Here is a 23,071-nt window from a genome sequence, read left to right on the forward strand (position 1 = left end):
AAATTTTTCCCTTTCAGCTAACATTATTAGAAATTAAATATAATTGACTCAGTTTCTACTATACTGGTATTTTCCTCACCTTTGTTTTTTAAATTTTTTAGCTGTCATCAATTATTACAGGGCAGCTGCTCTGTTGTGACAAACAGAAAGCAGTGGATATTTCAGCATCCCTAAAGCAAGTGAATAAAACCTCTCTAATAAACCTGCTTGTTTACAGAAAATTAATAGAGACCCTTCGGGCATTCAAAGTCAAATAATAAGAGAGGCTTGAGGTAATTATCAACAGGCTATAGTGAGCAGCGTCTGCACATTACACTGGAAGCTGTATAAATCACACAGAACTGATCCCCATTGGCATCAACAAGAAGATGATATTCAACAACCCATGAACAAAGCTGCTCCATCACAGCTCCATGATCATGGCTGCGGGGGTCCGACTTGTCAGGTAGCCAGAGGGGGAAACACTGGAGATGATGCAGGACAAGAGCGTGTTGGCTGGGTCAGCTCTGCTGTGTACATGTTGACTAACAGCCTTTCTCATCCGTGCTTTGGCTCCAAACAAAAGCTTCATTTAAACATGAAACCAAAGAGGGTCAAGAGACAGTTTAGGTATGTCAGAGCAACTTAGGTTTACCAAGAATTAATCAGGGATAAGCAATGATTTTTCTAGTATTCAAAAAGTCTAGCAAAACCTGAAAAGGTAACAACTCTCTCCCCCTTCTCCCTGCCGGCACTGGGTAGTTGTTTCCAAACTGCTTTTTTTAACAAAACACCTATTGTCCACCCCTCCTTCCAAAATAAAATGAGAGAATCAACCTCAAGCATCCTTTTCTGTCATCATAGTTTATTTTGAAAGGGCTATAAGAAAAGATATCAATGGTCTACTGAATATTCAAAGAAAAAATGAATATTACCAGACAAATTTGAATAGAGTTTTTGATTAAAATGCACATCTCTGGTATTAATACACTCGTGCACATTGTACGCCTGCATACAGGTTCATAGCCACAAACACAGACCCACATATCTGAAATTAGCACAACTCTAAATTCTTGTCATGAATTATTCTGGTTTGCTGTGACAACATCATCCAATATTCATTAACTGTCAACGTTAGAAGCGCTTATCTGCTATGTGCTTCACACAAAGAAGACGACAAAGTTTTAAAAGTCAACTTCAATTTTGATATAAACAGTTTTTTTTTAAATAAAGCTAAATATTAAACTCCTCTGTTTCCATATTGAAAAAGAGGATAAACATCCCAGAGTGGATAAAAAAAAAATCTACTATAAATATCACTGAAAATGTTCGACAACATCATTAATGCTAAAAAAAAGACAGGCATCATCTGGCTGAAATAGGTAAAGAAAACTTGATGTGTCACAGAAATGAACCACTACAAGAAGGAAAAGGCTTTTCTCATTTTTACCATCATATTCACACTTCAGCACATTTCCACTTGTGTGTTTTTTGTTGTCTGATTATGGGCTCATGTTAAGTGCACACGTCTGACAAGGAAGTGCCTTTCCTCTTTCCTCCACTCCCCCTAGTGTTCCTGATCAACAGTGCATCTCCAAAACAGAGAGGAAGAGAGAGAGAGAGAGAGAGAGACAGCCTCAGAGAAGGAAGCCCCTCCTCCGGATGACATCAGCTCTCTATTGAAGCAAAGCTAGAGGTGCACACAACTCCACATTTGTACTGAGGTCCACTCCAGCACCCATGTCCTCTCACAGCCTGCTGATTGTGTGTGTATGTGTGTGTGTGAGAGAGAGGGGAAGCTACCACCAAACAGCAGTGCTGCTGCAGATAAACTAACAGCTCTATCCTTGTGAATGAGGAGCTTCTTTGTGTTTTTGGATCTGCCTTTAAATCTTCAAAGCCTGGATTGGATTACTATTTTCCTGCTTTGAGCCACAATTTAAAAGGATACCTGTTACTTTTCTTTTGGGGGGTTGATTAAAGAGGTAAGTGTTCGTTCTTTGCTGGTACAGTTCTATTGGGAATGTTGGTTTTTTTTCCTCTTTTTTGGGATTTTTTCCACCCCCCAGATCCAGATGATTGAAAGTGCTGGAGAATCGGCAGTAGTTGTGTGAATAAAAAATAAAAAATAAATAAAAACAGCTTAATTCTCTTTATTCACAGATCCCCCCCGAAGCGCTTGGCCCAGTCAATAATTAAATATGGGCTCTTGCTTTATCTCTAAAGTGGCTAAGATTACAGAATTTTTTATTATTATTATTATTTTCTAAATAGTGCAGCTTTCTTCCAAAAAAACTAAATGACCAAAGTAAATCTTCTCACCATTTTGTTCAACTAATCAGAAATGAGGAAGAAATATCTGTCATGCAGCCCGTCCCCTTCCTGCAACTTTCTGCTTGGATCCCGCACTGCATCCCCTTTCATTTCTAACAGAAACCACAGCATTTCAGACGCATTCAATTCCTGTTTGATCACATTTCTCCACGGCTGCAGAGAGGTGCGTTTAACGTCCGAGACAACACCAGGACCACTGAAATCCCTTTACTATTTTACCATTTTTACCTCTTTTGACATCCTTGAATAAATGGGGGGGCTGCTCTGTGGTGAATATATGCAAACTTGAAGGGATTAGTGCGTGTGGTGGTGGTGGTGGTGGTGGGGGTGCTGTCTGGTGCAGCCTCGGTGTCGCAGCCCGAGCAGACACCCCCGGTGTGCAGCTGAAATTGCAGCGCAGATCCCGCGGAGCTGGACATGAAGTGGGGGGGGGGGCATCTGGAGAGACTAAATGCCTGACCAGCATCTCTGCCTGCCTGGACCAGTCAAATCAGAAATGATTCACAGGAAAAATAAAAACCAGCATATTTGGCTGGGAATTTAGTTAATATGTTCACAAAATGGGGTGTAGCAAAATACACAAAATTCAACTCAAGTTTCATATCTGGTTGCACTTTTAGATACAGCCTTTCAGCAAACGTACCGTTTAACTACCCTTCTACAAAAAAAATCTGACATTTGGATGTAATTGCAGCTCAGCTATGGCAGTAATATTAATAGGCACTCAGAAATAAATGCAGTGTACAGAAAAAACAATCCTGCGAGCTCATATGACCGACTGACTGATTATTTATTCACTGTAAACGTCAATCTGTGATGCCAACAAATCCCGCGCTCCTCTGCCATCACACAAACTGATATTTATCCCATTAGACCAGTACAATAAAGTGGGATCCCTATTGGCAACACCAGGGCAGGGACAGTTGTTAATCCAATTTAACGCAGCCTTTTTATCTTCGTGAGATGATAAGGTCAGCCAGGCTTTAAATAATAGCTGTACATAAGCTGTGAACTGATTCCAGTGGTGGATGCAAACATCACTTCAGTTTTTCAGGCAATGTGATAGCAACTCATTGTTTTGAGTGAGGAAAAATAGCTTGTTAAACATGGCAGTCATGAAGACAGGCCCAGTTCTCGTCTGATAGCTGCTCGAGGCTAAAGTCCCCAGTCAATTGTTTTCAGAGGGAATTCACATGGAAGATTAACAGCTAACCAGGTCACTACAGATGGAATCCTCCAAGTCTAGAAAATTTAAAGCATAAAATATAGATGACTGGGTCAGGAGGGGGAGAAAAAGTACTTTCATAAAACATATTTCAGATTGATCACTGTAGGCCAGCTCTAAGGGGGCCCAATTCGGTTCCTTTTATAATTTATTCACACCGAGATGCCTTTTCAACACAAAATCCAAGCCTAACGAGACAAATTACTTTATAGTGGCGTCTTAAAGAGAAAGTGCATAGCCTGCTGCAGAACTTGAATACTGTGGGAATGACTCAGATGAAACACTGAATGCATCAGTAGGGAGGTTAACAAAATCCCTTTATTTTGGGTAGGTGTCTGGCCTGCGCCGAGATAGGCTTCTGCAGCTTAACATAAGCATTCATGTCTTGGTGTTTGGTCGCCTCAGACACACACACACACATATTTTTATCTTGCAGTGCCTACCACCCCCATGTGGGGAAAAACAATTGCAGCTGCTACAGATCTCTCCTTTCAGGCTGCTACAAAAGAGAGACCCCCGTCTGTCCCAGGCCTAGATGTTATTAATGGACCAGCAAAAGTATTATCTGTTCAGCCCGTCTAAAGACAGCACCAGGAGGCCACATACCAAATCTGAGAAACTCGCAGATTTTTGTCCATTTTCTCCCGGGCCGAAACGTGTCCTGGGTCCCTTTGGATTCAAATGTAATCCTCAATGTTCCTTTGTGATCTGGCAGCACAGTAGACCCCTGCCAAGTGTCTTCCAACTTATTAAAGCATCACAAAGATTTGCTAGCACATGAAAACAGCTAAAAACAAGCCTCTAGTCAGATCAGAAAACCCCACAATTATAAGAAACAGAAATTCATTTTTATATCTGGTTAGCTCTGCTTGTAACCAACCAAGACTTCTATTTATTTTTTATGATAACACATTAATAAATAAGTCAAAACTATTAGCTTTTTCACACACACACTTTTTGTACCAATACTGGCGAAAAAATGTTAAAAAATAACAACTATGCTCTATGTAATCAATCATAATTCAGAATTGTATTGTAAATTATAGTGTGAATACCAACATGACATACAAACAAAATTGATTTCCCTGTGGAGAGCTCTACTGTGGTTTAAAATTAATTTCAGAGCTCATGAATAATTTAAAAGTCAGCCATTACAACTTCTACAGCTCTTTCCTCCTTAAATGCAGTTGATGTAATATTATTCTGTATTTTACCCCAGTAAAAGTCATTATTTTCTGCAGTACTTTTGACAGGCATGAAATTGTTTCTATTTGAGGTTTTTTTTTTTTTTTCTAAAAGCCTTTCTCTTGGAGTGTATGACTAGGGGGCACAAAGTCTCGGTCTCTGTTATTGCAGACTAATGTGCATTTATGCGTGTTCACTTCACAATGGCTATCAAAGTCCAGCTTTGTGCGAGTCTCCCACTCTCTACTGAAAGGTATCTAGCTGCGCACACACACACACACATACTTATGGATATTTTTTTTCCAGGATGGTCAATTTAACTTTGCCAGTTCAGATTAAATGAAGCAGAATCCACTTGAACTGCGAGAGAAATCCTCCGTCCTCCTGGCGAAACTTATTAGAGCGATAGAGAAAGGCATCCATCACTAAAAATGTTTAACTCAGCGTCTATTGCTCGCAAAATAATTATTTGCACACAAATGTAGTAAGAGAGTTCAAATGAGTGAAAGCAGTAAAGAAGCTTGCCTAATGCATAGCTCGAAGCAGAAGATGTTTGAAATTTTCAGAGTAAAAGTGTTTTAAAGCCCAAACCCCCTCCGTGAGTCTACACGGTCCACATGCTTGCCTTGTAACGAACAATGAAGAGGGGCCACACTCCTGAAATCCGATGAGCATGGAAAAAAAGGGGGAATCAAGTATCTAGGTCTAAATATGCTGCTTTAAAATAAGCACCAAGTTCCATGTTGTGAAAAATCACAGGCTACATCATGTTATTTAATAAACGTCCCTTGCCCCATTGACAAAACAGTGAGTCAGGGCTGTTATCTAACAGAGTTGCAGCGGTCAAATATGTACCATATGACAAGTGCACTTCTGTGTAAATAAAAAGTCTGCGTCACAACCGCAAAAGTCTATCATCCCCACTGCAGATAGGCTTTCCTAGCTTTGCATGATAAGACAAAAGCAGAGATAATTTCTCTATCAAATGCTAGAATGTCAAGAAATGCAATTAAAAACACATACTTGGCAGTATTCAAAAAGACGGAGAACTTTTAGGTAAAAAAAGGCCATTTAAAATTGAAAATGTCTGACTAAGTGCTGCATTAAAAGTTCATTCCCGCAGACAAGCGGCACATATCCCTCTATCATCCCACCATTTTCTAAAAACTCCATTACAGTATTTAATCTTTTTTCCCTCGTCAGACTCCTTTATTCGACAAGTTAGTCGAGGTCGCATCTGGTGCTTTTTTTTCCTCCCCCCGAGACTCTAATCTACTACTAATGTAATACTGGACTGAGAGCCCGTGTTTAGATGGAACAGAAGGAAGGGGGGGTGTTATTATGAGACAGCATCTCAGGACTTGTAATCAAGTTACAAGCCTCTCAATTCCCTAATCTTCTCCTTGTCAGGGGTTACAACTGTTAAATGGCCGGGCCTCTTGTTCCTAATTTACCTTTGAATGTTTTACAGCAGGCAGTGGCAGCCATCAGGTCACATGGATGCTTACGTTTATGAACACAAAGCTATTGTGTTGTAAAAGAAAATGTAACATTTTCTTTGGCAAAGGAGAGGAAATCTATTCTTACACAAGAAAAACAGCATTCAGGGTGTAAATAGAGACTGGGAAGGATTGTGTGTGTGTGTGGGGTCACATGAAGTAGCTGGGTGTAACATGAAGAGAAGCAACAGTCATTGTCCATTTCATCTGACATTCAAATGATTTCATTCGTTTATTTGTTTCTGGTGTGCATATCACTAAGATCTGATTGGATCTGCTTTTATCTCATGTAACAAATTGGAACTCGTTCTGTTTACTCACTAGTACACACCATTTTATGGAACTCGTTCTGTTTACTCACTAGTACACACCATTTTATTTTTAATCACGGGATTTTCTTGTAAAATACTCAAAAGTTCAGCTATGCTCTGAACCCGAGCAAGCAGGGCTTAGGAGCTCCGCCCTCGGCCATTGTTGCGTTTGGGGTCTAAATCAAAGTCGTATTTTGCATACAGGCATTCTTTCTGCTACCACCATAGACGAAAAAGAATCAGTCAGGGAGAGTGGCTGGAAAAGGTCAACAGCAATAAAGGAAGGGCGGTTTTAAATACAAAATCACAATAAAAAGGTCAACGATCAGCATTAAACATTTCTCAAAGTTAGATTTTCCCAGAATTAAATAATTGCTCAAAATTAGCACAAATTTGTGTGTATAGTGTTTCCTAATTTGAAGGAAAAGGAATGTGACTAAATAAGTTATCCTCGTGTTATTTTTTCCCTCCAGAATAAAGTCCCAGGTGTGAGGAGGGTACAGCATGACTCAAGCTGCAGATACATGAGAGGCTGGACCCACAAGGATAAGCAACTTGCCTTGTTTTTGCTCCCTGGAGACGAAGAGAACCCTGGTTATCTGCTTCAGGAAAAGGAACCAGATCTCTGGATTAATGTGTGTACAGGCTCGAGGAGGGAGCAAAGGATTCTGGGTTACCTGAAGACGAGTGAACAGGCCTGGATTGAGCCTGTGGCAGAGGGGATTGGCATGGCTCAGACCAGCTTTGTGTCAGCCCATCATGTCTGCTGGGCCTGATGGCAGAAAGGAGCCTTTGTTGAAGCTCATGCCATCCAACACACGGATCACTGTGCCACGCAAAAAAAAATAATTTGCTGATATGGCTGTTGAGCTTGACAATTGCAGCAGCCATTAGGATTTTTAATATCACCTGAGAGCGCAGGCTTTTGTAGTGAGTGAGGATGCTTTTTTGTGCAGGCTTATCTGCTATGGTAAAGGCATTCAAAGAATGAGCCTTTGACAACACGGAGGAGGTCATTGTCCAAACAAGGATCAGCTCAGCAAACACTGACCAGGTCAGGATATCACAAGAAAACCCCCTGGACAAACTTTTTTCTCTTTCAGAGAGGATAAGAGCAAATTTAAGAAGAAATCTTGATTGTTTTTTTTCTTTCCCTCATTATTTATTTATTTATTTTTTTTTTGGCCGCAAGAAGATTTACTGCCTCGTCTAAATCAGGTACAGCACAAACAGACAGCATTGTGTCTTTCCTCTTTACTAATATGACAACTACTTTCAGCTGACATGTAAATGTAATATTAGCCTAATTAAATATAAAGTTCATTTTTTTTATAAATCAACATGTTGTGTAACCAAAAGAGTTTTACAAAATCATCTTGTAACCTCAGAAAGCCAACTGATATAGACAATTTTCAGAGTAGCAATAAATGTCAGCACTTTTTTATTATTTTAAAACACTAGTTATACTCAAATCATTAAATGGTGATGGTGAATTAAGGGTGTCAGTTACATAGTAGTTTGTCAACCAAACCTAACTCTTTTCACATTTATGCTCTGTGCAAATAGAAGACAGCCTTCATGCAGAAAAAGTGTTTAACTTGAACACAGATTACTTTTTATAATTCAGAAGGACAAAGTCAAGGCAAATTTTTTTGATTCAAATAGCTTTAAGTGTTTTTTACTTAAAGAACAAAAACAGATCAGTTTTTTTTTTGCTGTTAAATACTTAATTCTGGGAACTTTATATTTCAATGGATAAAATTCTAGGTAACAGTTTATATCTTTCTACTCAGTAGAAATCATCTTAATCAATTCATATCATTCTAATGGAAAAATACAAACTGATTCTTTCAGCAGTATCTAAAAAGTGCTGTAGGCTGTTTTTCAAACACTGCAATTATAAAAACTGAAATTTGGCTCCCTTAAAAAGGCCTTACACTATAATTTAAATCTTTTTTTGTTCTTTTCTCCAGGGCCTCTTGAGTGATTAGACTGCCAGGATACGCACCTTCAAGATGGTACGTCAGTGCAAGTCCTTTATCCTCTTCCTTGTCAGGATCGGGCTGCTGCTGGGTCTTGCTAACCCTTTGGTCACATCTGCCTCATGTCCTTCAGCCTGTCGCTGTGACGGGACCTTCATATACTGTAATGACCGTGGCTTGACTTCCATTCCTACGGGTATGCCCCAGGATGCTACAGTACTCTTTCTGCAGAACAACCGCATTAAGAGTTCAGGCATTCCTGCAGAGCTTCGTAGACTTACATACGTGGAGAAGATCTACCTTTACTGCAACAATCTGGATGAGTTCCCCACTAATCTTCCTCTTGGGCTAAAAGAGCTCCACCTTCAGGAGAATAACATTCGGATGATTACCCATGCCTCTTTAGCCCAGATTCCCTATATTGAGGAACTTCACCTGGATGATAATTCTGTATCAGCAGTCAGCATAGAGGAGGGTGCATTCAGGGACAGTAATCACCTGAGACTGCTTTTTCTCTCCCGAAACCATCTTAGCGCCATTCCTTCAGGCCTACCCATGAGCATTGAGGAGCTGCGATTTGATGACAACCGCATCTCTTCCATCTCAGAGCAGTCGCTGCAAGATCTCATCAACCTGAAACGACTAATCCTGGATGGTAACCTGCTCAACAACCGAGGGATTGGGGAGATGGCTTTCATCAACCTGATCAACCTGACTGAGCTCTCGCTCGTGAGGAACTCTTTGACATCGCCGCCAGCAAACTTACCAGGCACCAGTCTGGAAAAGCTCAGCCTACAAGATAATCATATTAACCGGGTCCCACCTGGGGCTTTTGCTTTCCTCAGGCAGCTGTACCGCCTGGACCTGTCTGGTAACAACCTGAGCAGTCTCCCACAGGGTGTGTTTGAAGATCTGGACAATCTCACTCAACTGTTGCTGCGAAACAATCCCTGGCAATGCAACTGTAGAATGAAATGGGTGCGTGACTGGTTGCGGTCGCTGCCATCAAAGGTGAATGTACGTGGCTTCATGTGCCAGGGTCCTGATAAGGTCAAAGGCATGGCAATTAAGGACCTAACTACAGACATGTTTGGGTGCACAGATTCGGAACTCTACTCCACATACGAGACAAGCACAGTCTCCAACAATTTACGCCCATCACAGCCCCAGTGGCCCTTATTTGTCACTAAAAGGCCTGTGGTAAAAGGACCCGACATCAGTAAGAATTACCACAGCACTACCACCTCTTCAGGCAGAAAGATCATCACCATCAGTGTGAAATCAAGTAGTGCAGATGCAATACATATATCATGGAGAGTGTCTCAACCGATGACTGCCCTGCGGCTCAGTTGGCTGAAGCTGGGGCACAGCCCCGCCTTTGGATCCATCACTGAAACCATTGTGCAGGGAGAGAAAACAGAGTATCTGCTCACTGCGCTGGAGCCAGAGTCCTCCTATAGAATATGCATGGTTCCCATGGAGACCAGCAATATTTACCTGTCAGACGAGACCCCTGTTTGCATTGACACGGAGACCGTATCTCACAAACCATACCACCCGACCACAACTTTAAACCGAGAGCAGGAGAAAGAGCCTTACAAAAATTCCAGTCTGCCTTTGGCTGCCATCATCGGAGGGGCTGTGGCTCTTTTGGCAATAATTATGTTGGCGTTGGTGTGCTGGTATGTCCACAGGAATGGTTCACTTTTTTCCAGGAACTGCACCTATAATAAGGGCCGTCGGAGAAAGGATGACTACGCTGAGGCTGGCACTAAAAAGGACAACTCCATTCTAGAAATAAGAGAAACTTCTTTTCAAATGATACCTATAAATCACCTGCCTGTGTCCAAGGAGGAGTTTGTGATACACACAATTTTTCCACCGAATGGCTTAAGTTTATACAAAAGCCCGCATACTGACAACAGCATTAACAACAGGAGCTACAGAGACAGTGGAATACCAGATTCAGATCATTCCCATTCATGATATTGCCCACGGACATGCGAGGAGTGTGTGACTAAAACAAAGTGGCAAGACTTTTACAAAACACTGGATATATAGAACTAAGGACGCAATGTTCTGTACATTTGCCATATAATTTATATTTAAGGACATTTTATGAAGATTGAGAACGTTCCGGTTGCAGGCCATCACTGAACTATCAGTGAATAACTACCTGCACTTCTATATTTTAGGGGTTTGTAGTAATTTGTACTGTATTTCCTTTGCTTAAGGTTATCAACCAACAAAAGAAACTCTGTGTTCTATTAAGATATGATGACTTGTCAACTGTGAAAGTGGGTTTTCATTGCTGTGTTGAACAATCAGACTTTAGGAAACCTTGTAGTATAAGCACAGGTCATTCTTTTACCTTTGTGGCTGTTTAGAAAAACAAAAAGGCAAAAAAATGGCGAGATGAAAAACTAAGGCACAGATGAACAACTAACTCACAAAGCAGGCATGCTGTCCTCTAAAAAAATGAGCAGTCAGTAGCTATCACCACTTACTATGGACCAAGAATTTTTTTCTCTAGTATTCACCTAATGTGTGGTTATGAATAACTAAAGATAAGGTGCCATGATTTTTTTGTTTCTGCTTTGCTCAATGCATTATTTAGTTTTATTCGCAAGAAGACGAAACAGCAAAGCAGGGTTCCAATGTTACTGATAGGATTGTAGGCCACAGCACAGGGCATAAAGCACATCAACCTTAAGGAGCTCTCTAGTCCTTATACAAGTAGAGGTCAAGCTGACACAGATCTCCCCCCACACTAACTATTTGTACAAGCCAACAATGGCCAAACGACAATGGCGGCATTCTTTAGTACCATGTACCATACGTCATTCTAGTCCTCAGGCCAAAGAAAAAAGACAAAACTTGTTGGCTGTTATCAGAATTTCCATGGTGTCAGCAACTCCTTGTTCTGAATCTTGTTTTGTATTATTTTTCAAATGGACACACTTTTATGTTGCCACAATTTGAAGTTAAAGGTTCTTTACATTTGAAAACCAAAGTGCATTGTATGCCCTTTGGCCAGTCTTGTATGTGCCTTGATCTAATGCTTATTGTATTTAGCTTTTTAAGAAAACCAGTGACTTTTTTTCATACACACTTGAATATGAAAATATTGGTCATATTAAAGAATAAAAGTGGACAAAAAAACTTTTCCCTGTCGTAACTCGATTACTAAAAACCTGCACTAAAACAATCATTTGAATAATTTTGTTCAATGAAATATTTCACTGTTTTCAGCTGCTCAGTTTTTTAATATAATTATTTTGTACTCAAGAGATTACCATCTAAGTGCCATACAGTCAACAGGAAGTCTACAGGAGACCTATTCACATTTCAACTTAACAACAAAGCAAATAAATAAATAGAAAACACAACAGACACCATTTTTGACCTCTAACATATAACATCTTGGCCTTAAAAGCTAAATCTCCCCTAATACAATAAGCGACCCTATCAAGTTAAGACCCATTATTCTTGAAATCCAGTTTTCCACACTGTGGGCTGTGTACAGAGCAACATCAGCTTGGGGCTGCAGTTGTTCTTTCATTCTGGTAAGTCATGTGTAACTTATCAGATTGGTCAGAGGGAGAATTATCACGATGGAGCAGAGACTGGCCAGTGGAGACCCTGGACTCTAGAGTTTTTATGATTTTCCCAGGCACCAGGCACACAACAAGCCCACCATATGGAGGCTGGTACAGGCAGACCCTACAGGAGATGCCAAGCTCCCCAGAGAAGAGAGTCTACTTTGCCCTTGGCGGCACACTTAATGACGTGGTTGCAGCTCACACTGGCAGAGGTCCATTAAATAGTATACATGCAATCGCTGTGATACAGAAAATTAGGTCATTTTGCATGTTCCAGCCAAAGTAGAGTTATGTCTAATCTAATGAAAGGAGATTAATTTAAAACTTTACAGCTTCTCATTACTCAAAACAAAAAAAATAATAATATCAAAGTACTCTGTATGCCTTAGAAAAGCATTATATCACATTCATACATCCAGAACACTATAAACCTTAAATAAGGAAGATTCTACAAAGCTGAAAAAGGCGGTCCAAACCTTAATTATATAGTATTTCTGTGTAATTATATCATAGTCAACAGTATAGTTGACTACGATAACTTAAGATAGCACTCACTTGGAAACTATTTCTGTCAACTGCTTGGGTTCTTTGACATATATTAAGTTTTGTCTTGTTTCAGTCATAAGTTTTCAAAATTAAAAGGGCTAGCAATCCTTGAAGAAATGCATACTGCCCACTGATTGTAATGCAAGAGTTTTACTCAGAAATCATCTTATGGAGTTACAGCCATTTTGGTAAATGACCTTATGCACAATCTCATGTGACGTGAGATCCTTTATAACCTGTTAGCACTCAGAGTATGTGATGAAGCTAAATCTCAGCTACTATCACACAAAATTAGCTCAACATCTAACACTGGCTGGATGTTGGCGAAGGCTGCTAAGCTGTGGCAGCCATCTTGAATTGGGTTGACTTCAAAAGACCATCAGCTGTAGACGTACATCCAATGAATATTTCCTGAAAGTTTCATTAAAATCCATTCAGTGGTTCATGAGATAACTCGACAGAAATGAACACACACTCACAAGCAAAAACATTATTGCTTTAACATTCAGCAGTGGGCATGTAGGTTACAGCTAACAAAAAAAACAACTTTTTTAAAAAATAATTTCTATTATAGGCTATAGCTAAAAAAAAAAAAAGTCAGAGATTCTAGCTGTTCTTGCAGCCTCAGATTCTCACCGATGACTGAGCTGTCTTCACAGATTTTAAGAATGGGAAAGTACAGCATTTTGAGTATCCTAATATTAAGTAATGATAAGAACCTCTTGAAATGTTTTAAGATTTATTTTTGGGCCGGGAGCCCCAACATGAAGAGTTCACTGCAATTCCCTAAAGAGGCAATCTTTTGTGTGTTCTTTTGTTGCTCCTGAGGTGAAGTAAATGAGTCTGAAGTGACTACAGCACGTTGATCCCTTTTCAAGAGAATGAGCAAGCCTTTCCCACAAATTCACACACCTGAGTGATAAATTACAGCTTAGTTAAATTGTTGAAAGAAGCGTGCTATTGTTACAACTTTCACTGAAAAATAAAAGATAAAACGGAGCCGCATTTTTGCATTTCGGTTTAACAAAGTTCGAGACAAAATTGATGAACAAAACTCCTGACAATCCTCCGTGACCTCACTTATCACTCATGACCCCCTGACCCATCTGTCCTTTTGAAGGATTCTTTAATCACTGTCAAGTTCTCCCTGAGGTCAGACAGTGCTCTAAACAACACAAGCTGCCTCGTGCATTTGTCTCTTTTGTGACATGGACACACAGCTTGATTATGTTTTTCTTTTGTGTTGCTCAGTGATTAAAGCTAATGGGGCAGCTGCACCGTCTGCCCCAAGCTCCTGTTATTCCTATTGTAATCTTCTGGTCAGGCAGTCGGTCACATTTGCATTCCTATAGATGCTCCCATCAGAACACCCCTGGGTGACCTCGCCCATGCAGTAGCCATGTATGGTTTTTCTCCATCAGCACCATTACTAGGATCAAAAAGTACAGGCTATGACTGATTAGAGGTCAACAAGGGCAGGTCAGTCTCAGTTCAAGAATCTCAGTAGATGAAAAATTTATGTATATCAGTGCCCAGAAAAACAAAGCCACTCATCGGGGATTTTGATAGACAACCTGTCCACCGTAAGGATGCTCCGCTCAAGAAAAGGCCTCTGGCATTCATTATGCGGCATTCTTAAGAGCAACTAAGGGAATATCACTTTGAAGAAAGGTCAAATGTTTCTCTAATGGTTAAAGTGGCTTCAGAACTACACAAAACACACACTATTTCTAATATATCACCTTGATTAATCTTGATTTTGATGTCAAAGGTATTCTTTGCAAAGTATGAAATCAAACCTAAAAAGGGTAATGGTGCAGTTTGAAAGAGTTTACTCCACTAGTTTTTGCAGATATACTGATATGCAGTTGTGAAATGTGGGTCCAATTAAGTGGGTTTAGCACTTGTCTGAATTCAATGAAAACCATGTGGAAGCTTGAGTCACATGACTGGCAGTAGACAAATATGGCCGGTAAGTCTAATGTTTGATCTATTTTCAGTCAGCTGTTTGTGTGGGTAAACAACTCCCAAATTTTTAATTCACGTAGACCTTTACCATTACTATGAGAAAAATACTGTGCAGATTTTGTTTCTTACTTTTTATTTGTATTTATTTATTTATTTGCCAGTTTTCGTGACTTTTGCAACCTTCGAGCCCGGGAATGAAAATGATTTCTTCAGCAAAATGTAAACCCTATCAACAAACAAATCAGCAATTTTAAAATGATCAAAAGGTAAATAGTCGGAGGGGATAACTTGGTAAACTCAAAAAGAAGGAACATTTTGTTCTAAAATAGTTTAGCCCAGAATAGGAACAGCTGTTTTAAACAAGAAAAACATGTTTCATTAACAGAAACTGGCATCTCGAAAACAACCACACACATAAAACAAAAAGTAAAAAGTGGTGCTTGAGGTTTTCTCTCCCTCACATCAAATTGGATACAGAACACACATCAAACAGAGCCACAGATTAATGAGCAATGCTGATAACATAAGTCAAGCCAAGGCCTTAAGGCCTGCCACTAAATCTGTACTTGTGCCACCAAGGTAAATTTTGAAGTAATGCGTAAATATATGAGATATGAAAGCGACAGCTGTGAATCCTCCGATGAACGCTCTTTGTTAACCAATGTATGCCGTTCAAATTGCTCCAGTGAACAGTGAATGTCCTTGATACAAACAAATCAACCTTTCAATGAAAATCTATGTAAAGTATAACTTAAAGAGCACAAAGTCATACAACACAGACTGATTTCGCTTTCTGACAAACCCTTAATGTTATCATCATTAGTGATACAAACAGTGACATTTTTCTCCTATTTATTGTAAGAGCAACAAATAAATCAAATTTAAATTCTTAAATATTCTGAATGTTTTGCCTCAATAAATAATTTGTCTGCAAACAGCAAAAACAGAAAATAAGGCCTAATATTCCTTGAAGGAATGCATATCGCCTGCCGCCTTTCATGCCAGAGTGTTAGACTCTTTAGATCATCTGTTGAAAAATGACGAGACTGTCAAAAACGTTTTGGTCAAACCTTGAAAATGACGTTATGCGCAATCTCATGCAATATCACACGATACCAAGCTCAGACTGCGAGTTGACAGCAGAGTTAATGGAAAATTATAAAAAAAGAGACCTTGTGCAATCAGTGAGTGTTTAAAGAATGGGTTGTGAATAACTCAGCTTCCACCACACCAGGTTTTAGTTCAATATCTGAAAATTGATTGAATTATAACCATTTCTGTGCTGGTTTATGTTAATTAGCTGTGACAGCCATATTGAACCGAATTGACTTCAATGATTATTTTCTGAATGTTTCATTAAAATCCATCCAGTGGTTCATGAAATATTTTGCTAACAGTCAGACAGAGTTGACTCCAAATAGTTAATGGTAAAATTTTTAAACAAAGTTATGCCTTGATGATCAGTTGCAGCCATTTCTGTGCTGTCATGTTGGAGTTACTAGCTGCCGTGGCCATCTTGAATCTGGCTGACTCCAAAGGTTTATCAGTTGTACATCCAATGATTGTCTGCAAGTTAAATGAAAATTCATCCAATGGTCCATAAGATATTTTGGTAACAGACACATAAATGTGTGCATGAATAAATACAAGCAACAACCTAATGGGCCACCTTCGCCTTCTGTGGCGAGGAATAAATGTCGTTTTTTTAATAACATTCATTCTAAAAGTAACCACAGAGGACAATTTTGAATAAATTGTGATTAGGAGGTTTTTTTCAGTTTCAAATCCATCTTCATCGCTCATTCATGATTGCATTTGACACAGAAAGGCTCATGCTAACCCATGCGAATGCCTCCATCTGTGAGTGTTCTATGTTTACGTAATTATGATTGTTACAGTTGTTCTGATTAGTTATGCTTTCATGTGAACCAGTGCACACTGTCACCTCGTCTAATTAGCATAAACAGTCAAACAAACTGATTGATATATACAAAAACAAAATAGCCTGAAGTCATCCCCTCCTGTCTGCCCAGTTGTCCCTCGACTGTCACATGTGACATTGCTGCTTTCGGTCACAAGCAATCTGTTCTGGCAGTAAAAGAGCGGAGGGGGTGAAAACACTGTATGGTGAGAGACGTGTCAGTGTGAGTGATGGGGCCCTATGTGGGGGTGTTGTCCTCTCTCCTCCATCTATGACTGGCTCCCCCCAACCTCCAGGCCAGGACCCTCTCCATCTCTTCACATTACTCAGTGACCTGAAACCACAAGGCCAAAAAACTTAACCAGCTCCTCCGTCTTCTTAATGAATCCAATTTTTTGCCTGAGAGCACAAGGCATGCACATATATCCATCGTGACTCGAAATTGGCTGACATTAATATAAATTAACAAGAAGCACCACCATCAAGACGGTGCCACCCGACAACATAAGACAATGACATCGCCTTTATTTCACTGTACGAAGACAGCAACTTATTGTACCCCTTAAAATACAGAGTCAATACTCTCATTTAAAACAGGCTACAACCAAAACAAAAGCAGAGGAGCTGATTAGTCTTGATGCCATTACACTATGAATTATATGCTATATGTTATGAAAATATCCATATAATTGACTCTTCTCTGTGGCAGCCATTAATTCCTGTCTTCCATTAAGTGGTTTAAATGATCTTGTAAGAGGCCATACATCTCCTGATGCCCTTTATGAGATCAACACCACATCCCCCTAAGAACGTAATCGACCCTAACTTTCATTTGTCTACAAAGTCTGATGCAGAGGAATAATCATTTCATTCTTAACGGTCCTGATGGGTCCAAACTTGTCTATTACCCCCAGCAGGTTTGCAGCGCTGCAGTTGGAGGCTAAAGCTCCGCTTCAAACCGTTTGCTTCTCTCATTTATGTTAAGCCAGCTTTGAATGTCAGTACAGTATTTGCATGCCAATGTGGCTCTGTCTGCAGCTCATTATTTTCAGACATTGACAGCCTAATCACATGCAAGTTTAGCCCACTTTGTGATCCTAATGCCTGCTAGAGCCAAGTAATACTGAAAGCAAACCAAGGTTTAGAACTGCACTGTTCTTCTGCACCTGTCCTTCCTATGGTTCTATGAAATCGGTTTTAGTTTTACACAGATTCAATTATTTTGATTTTCTGAATTCCACGTATTATGGATGCAACAAGGGCTACGCGATATTGGTAAAACATGCGACGTGCAACAGCATTGTTTAATAATTCAATGACAATACTAATTGCAATAAATCCCCATTTTCCTCATTCTTCACTTTCTCTTCTGTCGTGCAGACATCAAGGCCAGAGAGAATTTGTTGGAGTAACTAAAAAAATTAGCAAGCAGATTATGAAGCATGGTACTTGACAATAAATTCGATACATTGGGCAGTCCTAGATGCAACCATATTGTTTTGTAACCAAAGTGTTTCGTGGTTGCTTAACAAAATTTCAGCTATTAAACAGTAAAATATCAACAGTCATTAATGTTAACAAAAATATGCCAACTGTTTCAGTTCAACAGAACAATTAATGTTTTAAGAAGGTGCTTGATACTCTGCATGTAAGTCTTATATTTAAAATGTATTCCATTGTTTTTAGAAAAATAGTTGCTCATACAAGTGTCATGTGGGTATAGATTGTATGTCTTGTAAGAAAATTAGTTTCAGTCTTACCACCCGCCATTATCACTGTTGTTGATTTACTCATGCATGTGCAGAACAGCTATTGATTGCAGCTGTCTGTGGTGCGCATGTGCAATTTCACATGTTGTGGCTTCCTTTGAAATGCAAATGTGAGGGTCCGAAATCTCCACTGAGACCCGGGTTCAAAAAGTCTCAGTGTCAGAGAATCCGACCGTTAATGTTGTGTAAACAAACGGCCGAACTGCAAAAGAAATAATACAGTTTCACTAAAAAACAGCTTTGTGTAAACAGCAGAGTAGTTTTGATTTTTCAAACTTATAATAATGGCTTTGTTTCTCTATGATAATGCATGGAAGCTTGTCTGACTGCCCGTCTTTCAGGCGAGAGCTCAGAGCCTCTCTCCTGAGAAGTCTATCCGCTCCTTCATTCAATAAGACAGCTCCTCCAGATTTCAGCTACAGCTTAACATTTGTTTAAGGATAGAAATGCTTTTCTGCTTTTCAAAGAGCTGGAGAATTTTAGTAGTGTCAGCAGCTTTTAGGATTGTCAACACAGCTTGTCAGAATTCATCAGGGTGCAAGAAAGATTACGCAGTCACTTCAAACTCTTATTATTTCACTGTCCACCAGCATCACTGCAGTCCAAAGCACTAACATCCATGTCTTATTGTGGTTAACTATCAACAAAAGTATTATGTGTCACTTGAAACATCAATCGGTTTAAGAAGTGTGAAAAACTAAAAGCAGTGTCATCTTATGACTATAAAAGTTTTGCATACAACATTGCAGGGGGTTGGGAGTTTGAGAAATCCCCCCAACTGATGCAAACAAACACACACAAACAAACACAGAGAATAAAGTTAAGATTAAAAAAAACAACAAAAGTTTAGGGGAGAAGCCACCAATGGGCATGGCAGGGTGGGGGGCGGTGGGATTAATTAAAGGCTGCTGTCACTGCGGTGTGCTGGTGACACACAGCCACACAATTACTGAGAGCTCTGTGTGAGAGGAATCTGCTCCCACAACTCATTTCCTCCCCATTGAGGGGCTGGGGGCATGGGACTGTCTGTTGTACAAAATACCAAGGAATCATTTTTCATTAGGAGGAATTTCAAAATCTAAATGGAAACAAAGGGTGAGAGATGGAAGAAGAAGGATGGAGTGAAGTTCTTTAGTTTTCGAATAAGTCAAAGGAGTCCATTTCAATTTAGTGACGCACCGGGCTTGTGGGAGGGGTAGGTCAAAGGATGTAAGCCACTGTAATCCTAAACTCGCAACCGTTTCAAATCTGCTCAAGTTAGCAGCGGTGTGTGTGTGTGTGTGTGTGTCTATAAATGCTGCCACACTCACGCAGCTTAAACCAACATCTGGCAATGGTACCATATGCACTTGCTCCTCAGCCTGCTTTGTAATCCTTTTGTCACAACTAATACTCTGCCACAATAATCAAATCAATACACAAATAAAACGGAAATTAATTGTGTTGAAGCTACAGTGGTAGTTTAGTCATTTCTGAAGCAACGTTCTGTCAAATAGCTCTCAGTAGTCAGTATCTTATCAGTCAGAGAACAAAGGGCAAAAGTCCTCATCCAGGCTAGCCAAACGAGGGTGCATCAGTCCACCAAGAGTTATGTAAACTTTTGCACTGACTAGATGTTCAGTTCAGGCAGACTGATACGTTTGCAGCCACAGCAACATTAGCATAAACACAGCCTATATGCTCAGCACACAGCACATTGTTTGGCTGCAAAAAAACAGAAACAAACTAAACCTAAAGGTGCCACACATAGGTGTAGAGGTTTAATATCGGCTAATAAAACATTCTTTCCCGCTTGTATGTCAATTTTGAGAAAGAGTAGCATTAAAAGCCTGAAAAACAATGAACAACATATTTATTTGGCTAGCTTGGATGAAGACTTTTGCCCTTTTTTCCCCAATACTTCATGTTCTGTGTCTGATAAGGTAATAACTATTGGTAACTATTTAACCTATCACTTCAGAAATGATAGACTATCCCTTTAATAGAAAATATATCCACTTCCCTCTTATTCTAATGGAATATATTTTTACAAATCGAGCCATTTGAATACTTCATCTTGATAAATGTTAGTAACCTAAAAATCTCTGACAAAATGATAAAAATTCCACAGTCTTGAAACTGCTTCACTGTACAGGTTATAAATTGTTCTTTCGATCCCATTGCAGTGATGTGGAGCAGAGAAGGACTGCTGTGAAAGCAACATAACCAAAGAAACCAGTCACACAGTAAAAAATTATTTCCACTTGAAATTTCTCTGTTTTTGAGCATCCCAGGGATCACTTCCCGAGTTTGAATCGTTCTGTTTATGTCCTGTAAATGTTCCCTCTGAAGACAAAACAGAAACTAATGAGTCTACGCTTTTGCAAAGGCGATGAATTTTGCAACTTTTTGAACAAGCTAAGCATTCTGTCCTGCATTTTCGATTCAAATACGATCCTATGCTGCTTCCTCGGAGATTGAATGTTTTATTTTGGGGCAGCCACATGTTCTTAATTCATGCAAGTCCTCCCAGACAGCGTCCACCCACCATTCTGCCACTCAACCCACCTACGTTTCACTGAAAATTAATGTAGAAATAGCAGGTGTCACTTCCTCTGTGAAAACTCCTAAGAATTTTGACCCATAGGACTAAAATGAGTATAAAAAAATGTTAAACTGAAAGATGTTGAGTAAGAAAATGGCTGATTTTTTATTTGGATTCAGATGGATTTAATCAATAGAGCGATCAATCTGAGATTATATATAGTTACCAATACATAATTTTACTTTTTAATAAAGCTAGTCTCACATTTAAACCACCTCTAATTTTTTTATACTTTGCTCCCAAAGAGCCAGACATTTTTCTAATCTTTTAAAGTGGTCCTCATCAGTAGTTCTTCCAGGCTTTTTGAAGGATTTTCAAAGTTTTTCTTTGAATTTTGCCTGTTTTTTTAATTCTCTTTTTCTTTCCAGCCTTTGTGCGGCATATTGTGAAGAGTGCTAATGGAGAAAGTGGACAAGCGAAAGACAAAAAAAAAAAAGTGTCAGGCCTAAGAACTATTACAGCAGATGAACAGTGTCTGAAAGACACGTCTTTAAGGGAAAATAAAAAAACAGAAGCAATTCCAGCAAAAACCCGACAAGACCTGAACATTGCATCACCCTTCAGCTGATTTTGTATGCAAAGTTTGAAGCTAAAAAGTCTGGGAATCACCTTGTTGGTGGTAAAACAGTATTTTATGTGTCACATTGTGTTATTTTTGGTATTTCTCACAGATTCAGATAAAGAAATGGGAACACATTCTGTCTTTGTGTGACAGGCTGCTAATATCAAAGTGCTTTTAGACCTTTTTTGTGCTTTGTTATTTGTTATAGGTCAACAACTCTGGTTCATCGCTTGACTTAAAAAAAAAAAACATTTTTATGCCTGGATGATTCATAGGTTTAAAATTGATCAGATGCCAAACAAAAACTGAGTGAAAAAGGCAACTAATAACCAAAAAAACAAGGAATAATATTCTTAGAAAGCCTGAAGAAATGATGCAGTTTAAAAAGATTACAAGAAACTTTGGCTTCATAAGGAAAAAAAAAACACGACTTAAAACAGAAGTGTAGCTTTTGTGTTAAAATGGGATAAAAACCCACTGAATATGTTTAGATCTACAACATTCACTTCAAATGTTTTATGTTTTCAACACATTTTTAAACTTATATATATATGAATAAAGAGCTAATGGTTATAAAGAAAAAGTGAAACTAATAAAATGTAGCTTTTAGAAGCGTAAATTATCAGTCACCAACATTGAGCATTTAGGTTTTATTGGAGTTGCACATAAAACACCCGTTAAATTGTGAAGGGAAGCTCCACACTGTCTTTACTGGTTTTATTTCCTCCGTGCTCCGCTTTGACACGGATCCACAACAACAAAAAAATATAAGTCTGGGCGCGGTTTGTTCTATCACTCATACAGATAAAAATCAGTGAGCTGTGCTTCCAAAATAAGTTTGGTGTAGACAAGATCTGATAGCTGATGGTTGATGCTGCTGGCTTCACGTAAAGAATTACAACTACAGAGTTGCTGCAGTGAAGTAAACACAAACCGCAGCTATCAACCAAACCTGATTTCTCTGCAAAATTCTGTAAACTAATTGTATGTAAACACCGTTTTTCAGAGTCAAGAGGAATCATCAAAAGTGCCGTTTGTGCATACGACTTATTAGCAGCATAGGAACTTGCTGTGAGAATAATTTCTTTCAGCAATGTTCGCAATTTAAAAAAGAAAAAAAAATGCACTTCACATTCTAGTTTGACAAAAACAGAGTGGTTAGGCAGCTTGCTGTTTGTATAGATCATGCACTGGCACTGATGTCAGTATGTTTCATGTTACTAAATGCAAATCCAGTGAGTTGATTACAACAAGGTCGAAAAGTAAAATAAAAATATATCGAGGACTTTTGTAAGACGTGCCACTTGTTGTCAGTGCTGTGAGAATGAGACATATCACAGTCGCACTGAAGTGCTAAAGGTTACACTAAAGCTACAAATGTCTTCAACAACAAAAAAAGTCTTATTAAAGGTGATAGCGACGGTGAAAGCAGGATCCTGTCGACAAGAAAGACAGCCCTGGAGCTCATTATTTCACACATCACTGTTCCTGCAGAAGAAAGAAAGATCTCAAGACTAAGTGAGAGTTTGTAAAATGAAAAGCCTTTATATATGCATGTATACACACACACACACACACATGTTGGCAGCTCTTCTATCAGGTAA

General features: G+C 39.2%; 2 protein-coding genes across 5 annotated transcripts in view; one reads left to right on the forward strand and one right to left on the reverse strand.

Moving 5' to 3' along the window:
• macrod2 (mono-ADP ribosylhydrolase 2) overlaps positions 1–23,071 on the reverse strand; it is a 403,284-nt gene that overhangs the window by 311,481 nt on the left and 68,732 nt on the right. The window lies entirely within an intron of this gene.
• Positions 1,687–11,692, forward strand: flrt3 (fibronectin leucine rich transmembrane 3). Its single transcript, XM_017412990.2, has 3 exons — positions 1,687–1,964; positions 7,007–7,751; positions 8,507–11,692. Exon 3 carries the CDS (start codon positions 8,549–8,551, stop codon positions 10,499–10,501), a length of 1,953 nt encoding a protein of 650 aa, XP_017268479.1. The 5' UTR covers positions 1,687–1,964; positions 7,007–7,751; positions 8,507–8,548; the 3' UTR covers positions 10,502–11,692.

Source organism: Kryptolebias marmoratus, linkage group LG22, assembly GCF_001649575.2.
Source record: "Kryptolebias marmoratus isolate JLee-2015 linkage group LG22, ASM164957v2, whole genome shotgun sequence".
Taxonomy (NCBI): domain Eukaryota; kingdom Metazoa; phylum Chordata; class Actinopteri; order Cyprinodontiformes; family Rivulidae; genus Kryptolebias; species Kryptolebias marmoratus.

What these genes read in the sequence shown, in the direction of transcription:
- flrt3 (XM_017412990.2), top strand. Translation starts at nt 8,549, where the DNA reads ATGGTACGTCAGTGCAAGTCCTTTATCCTCTTCCTTGTCAGGATCGGG.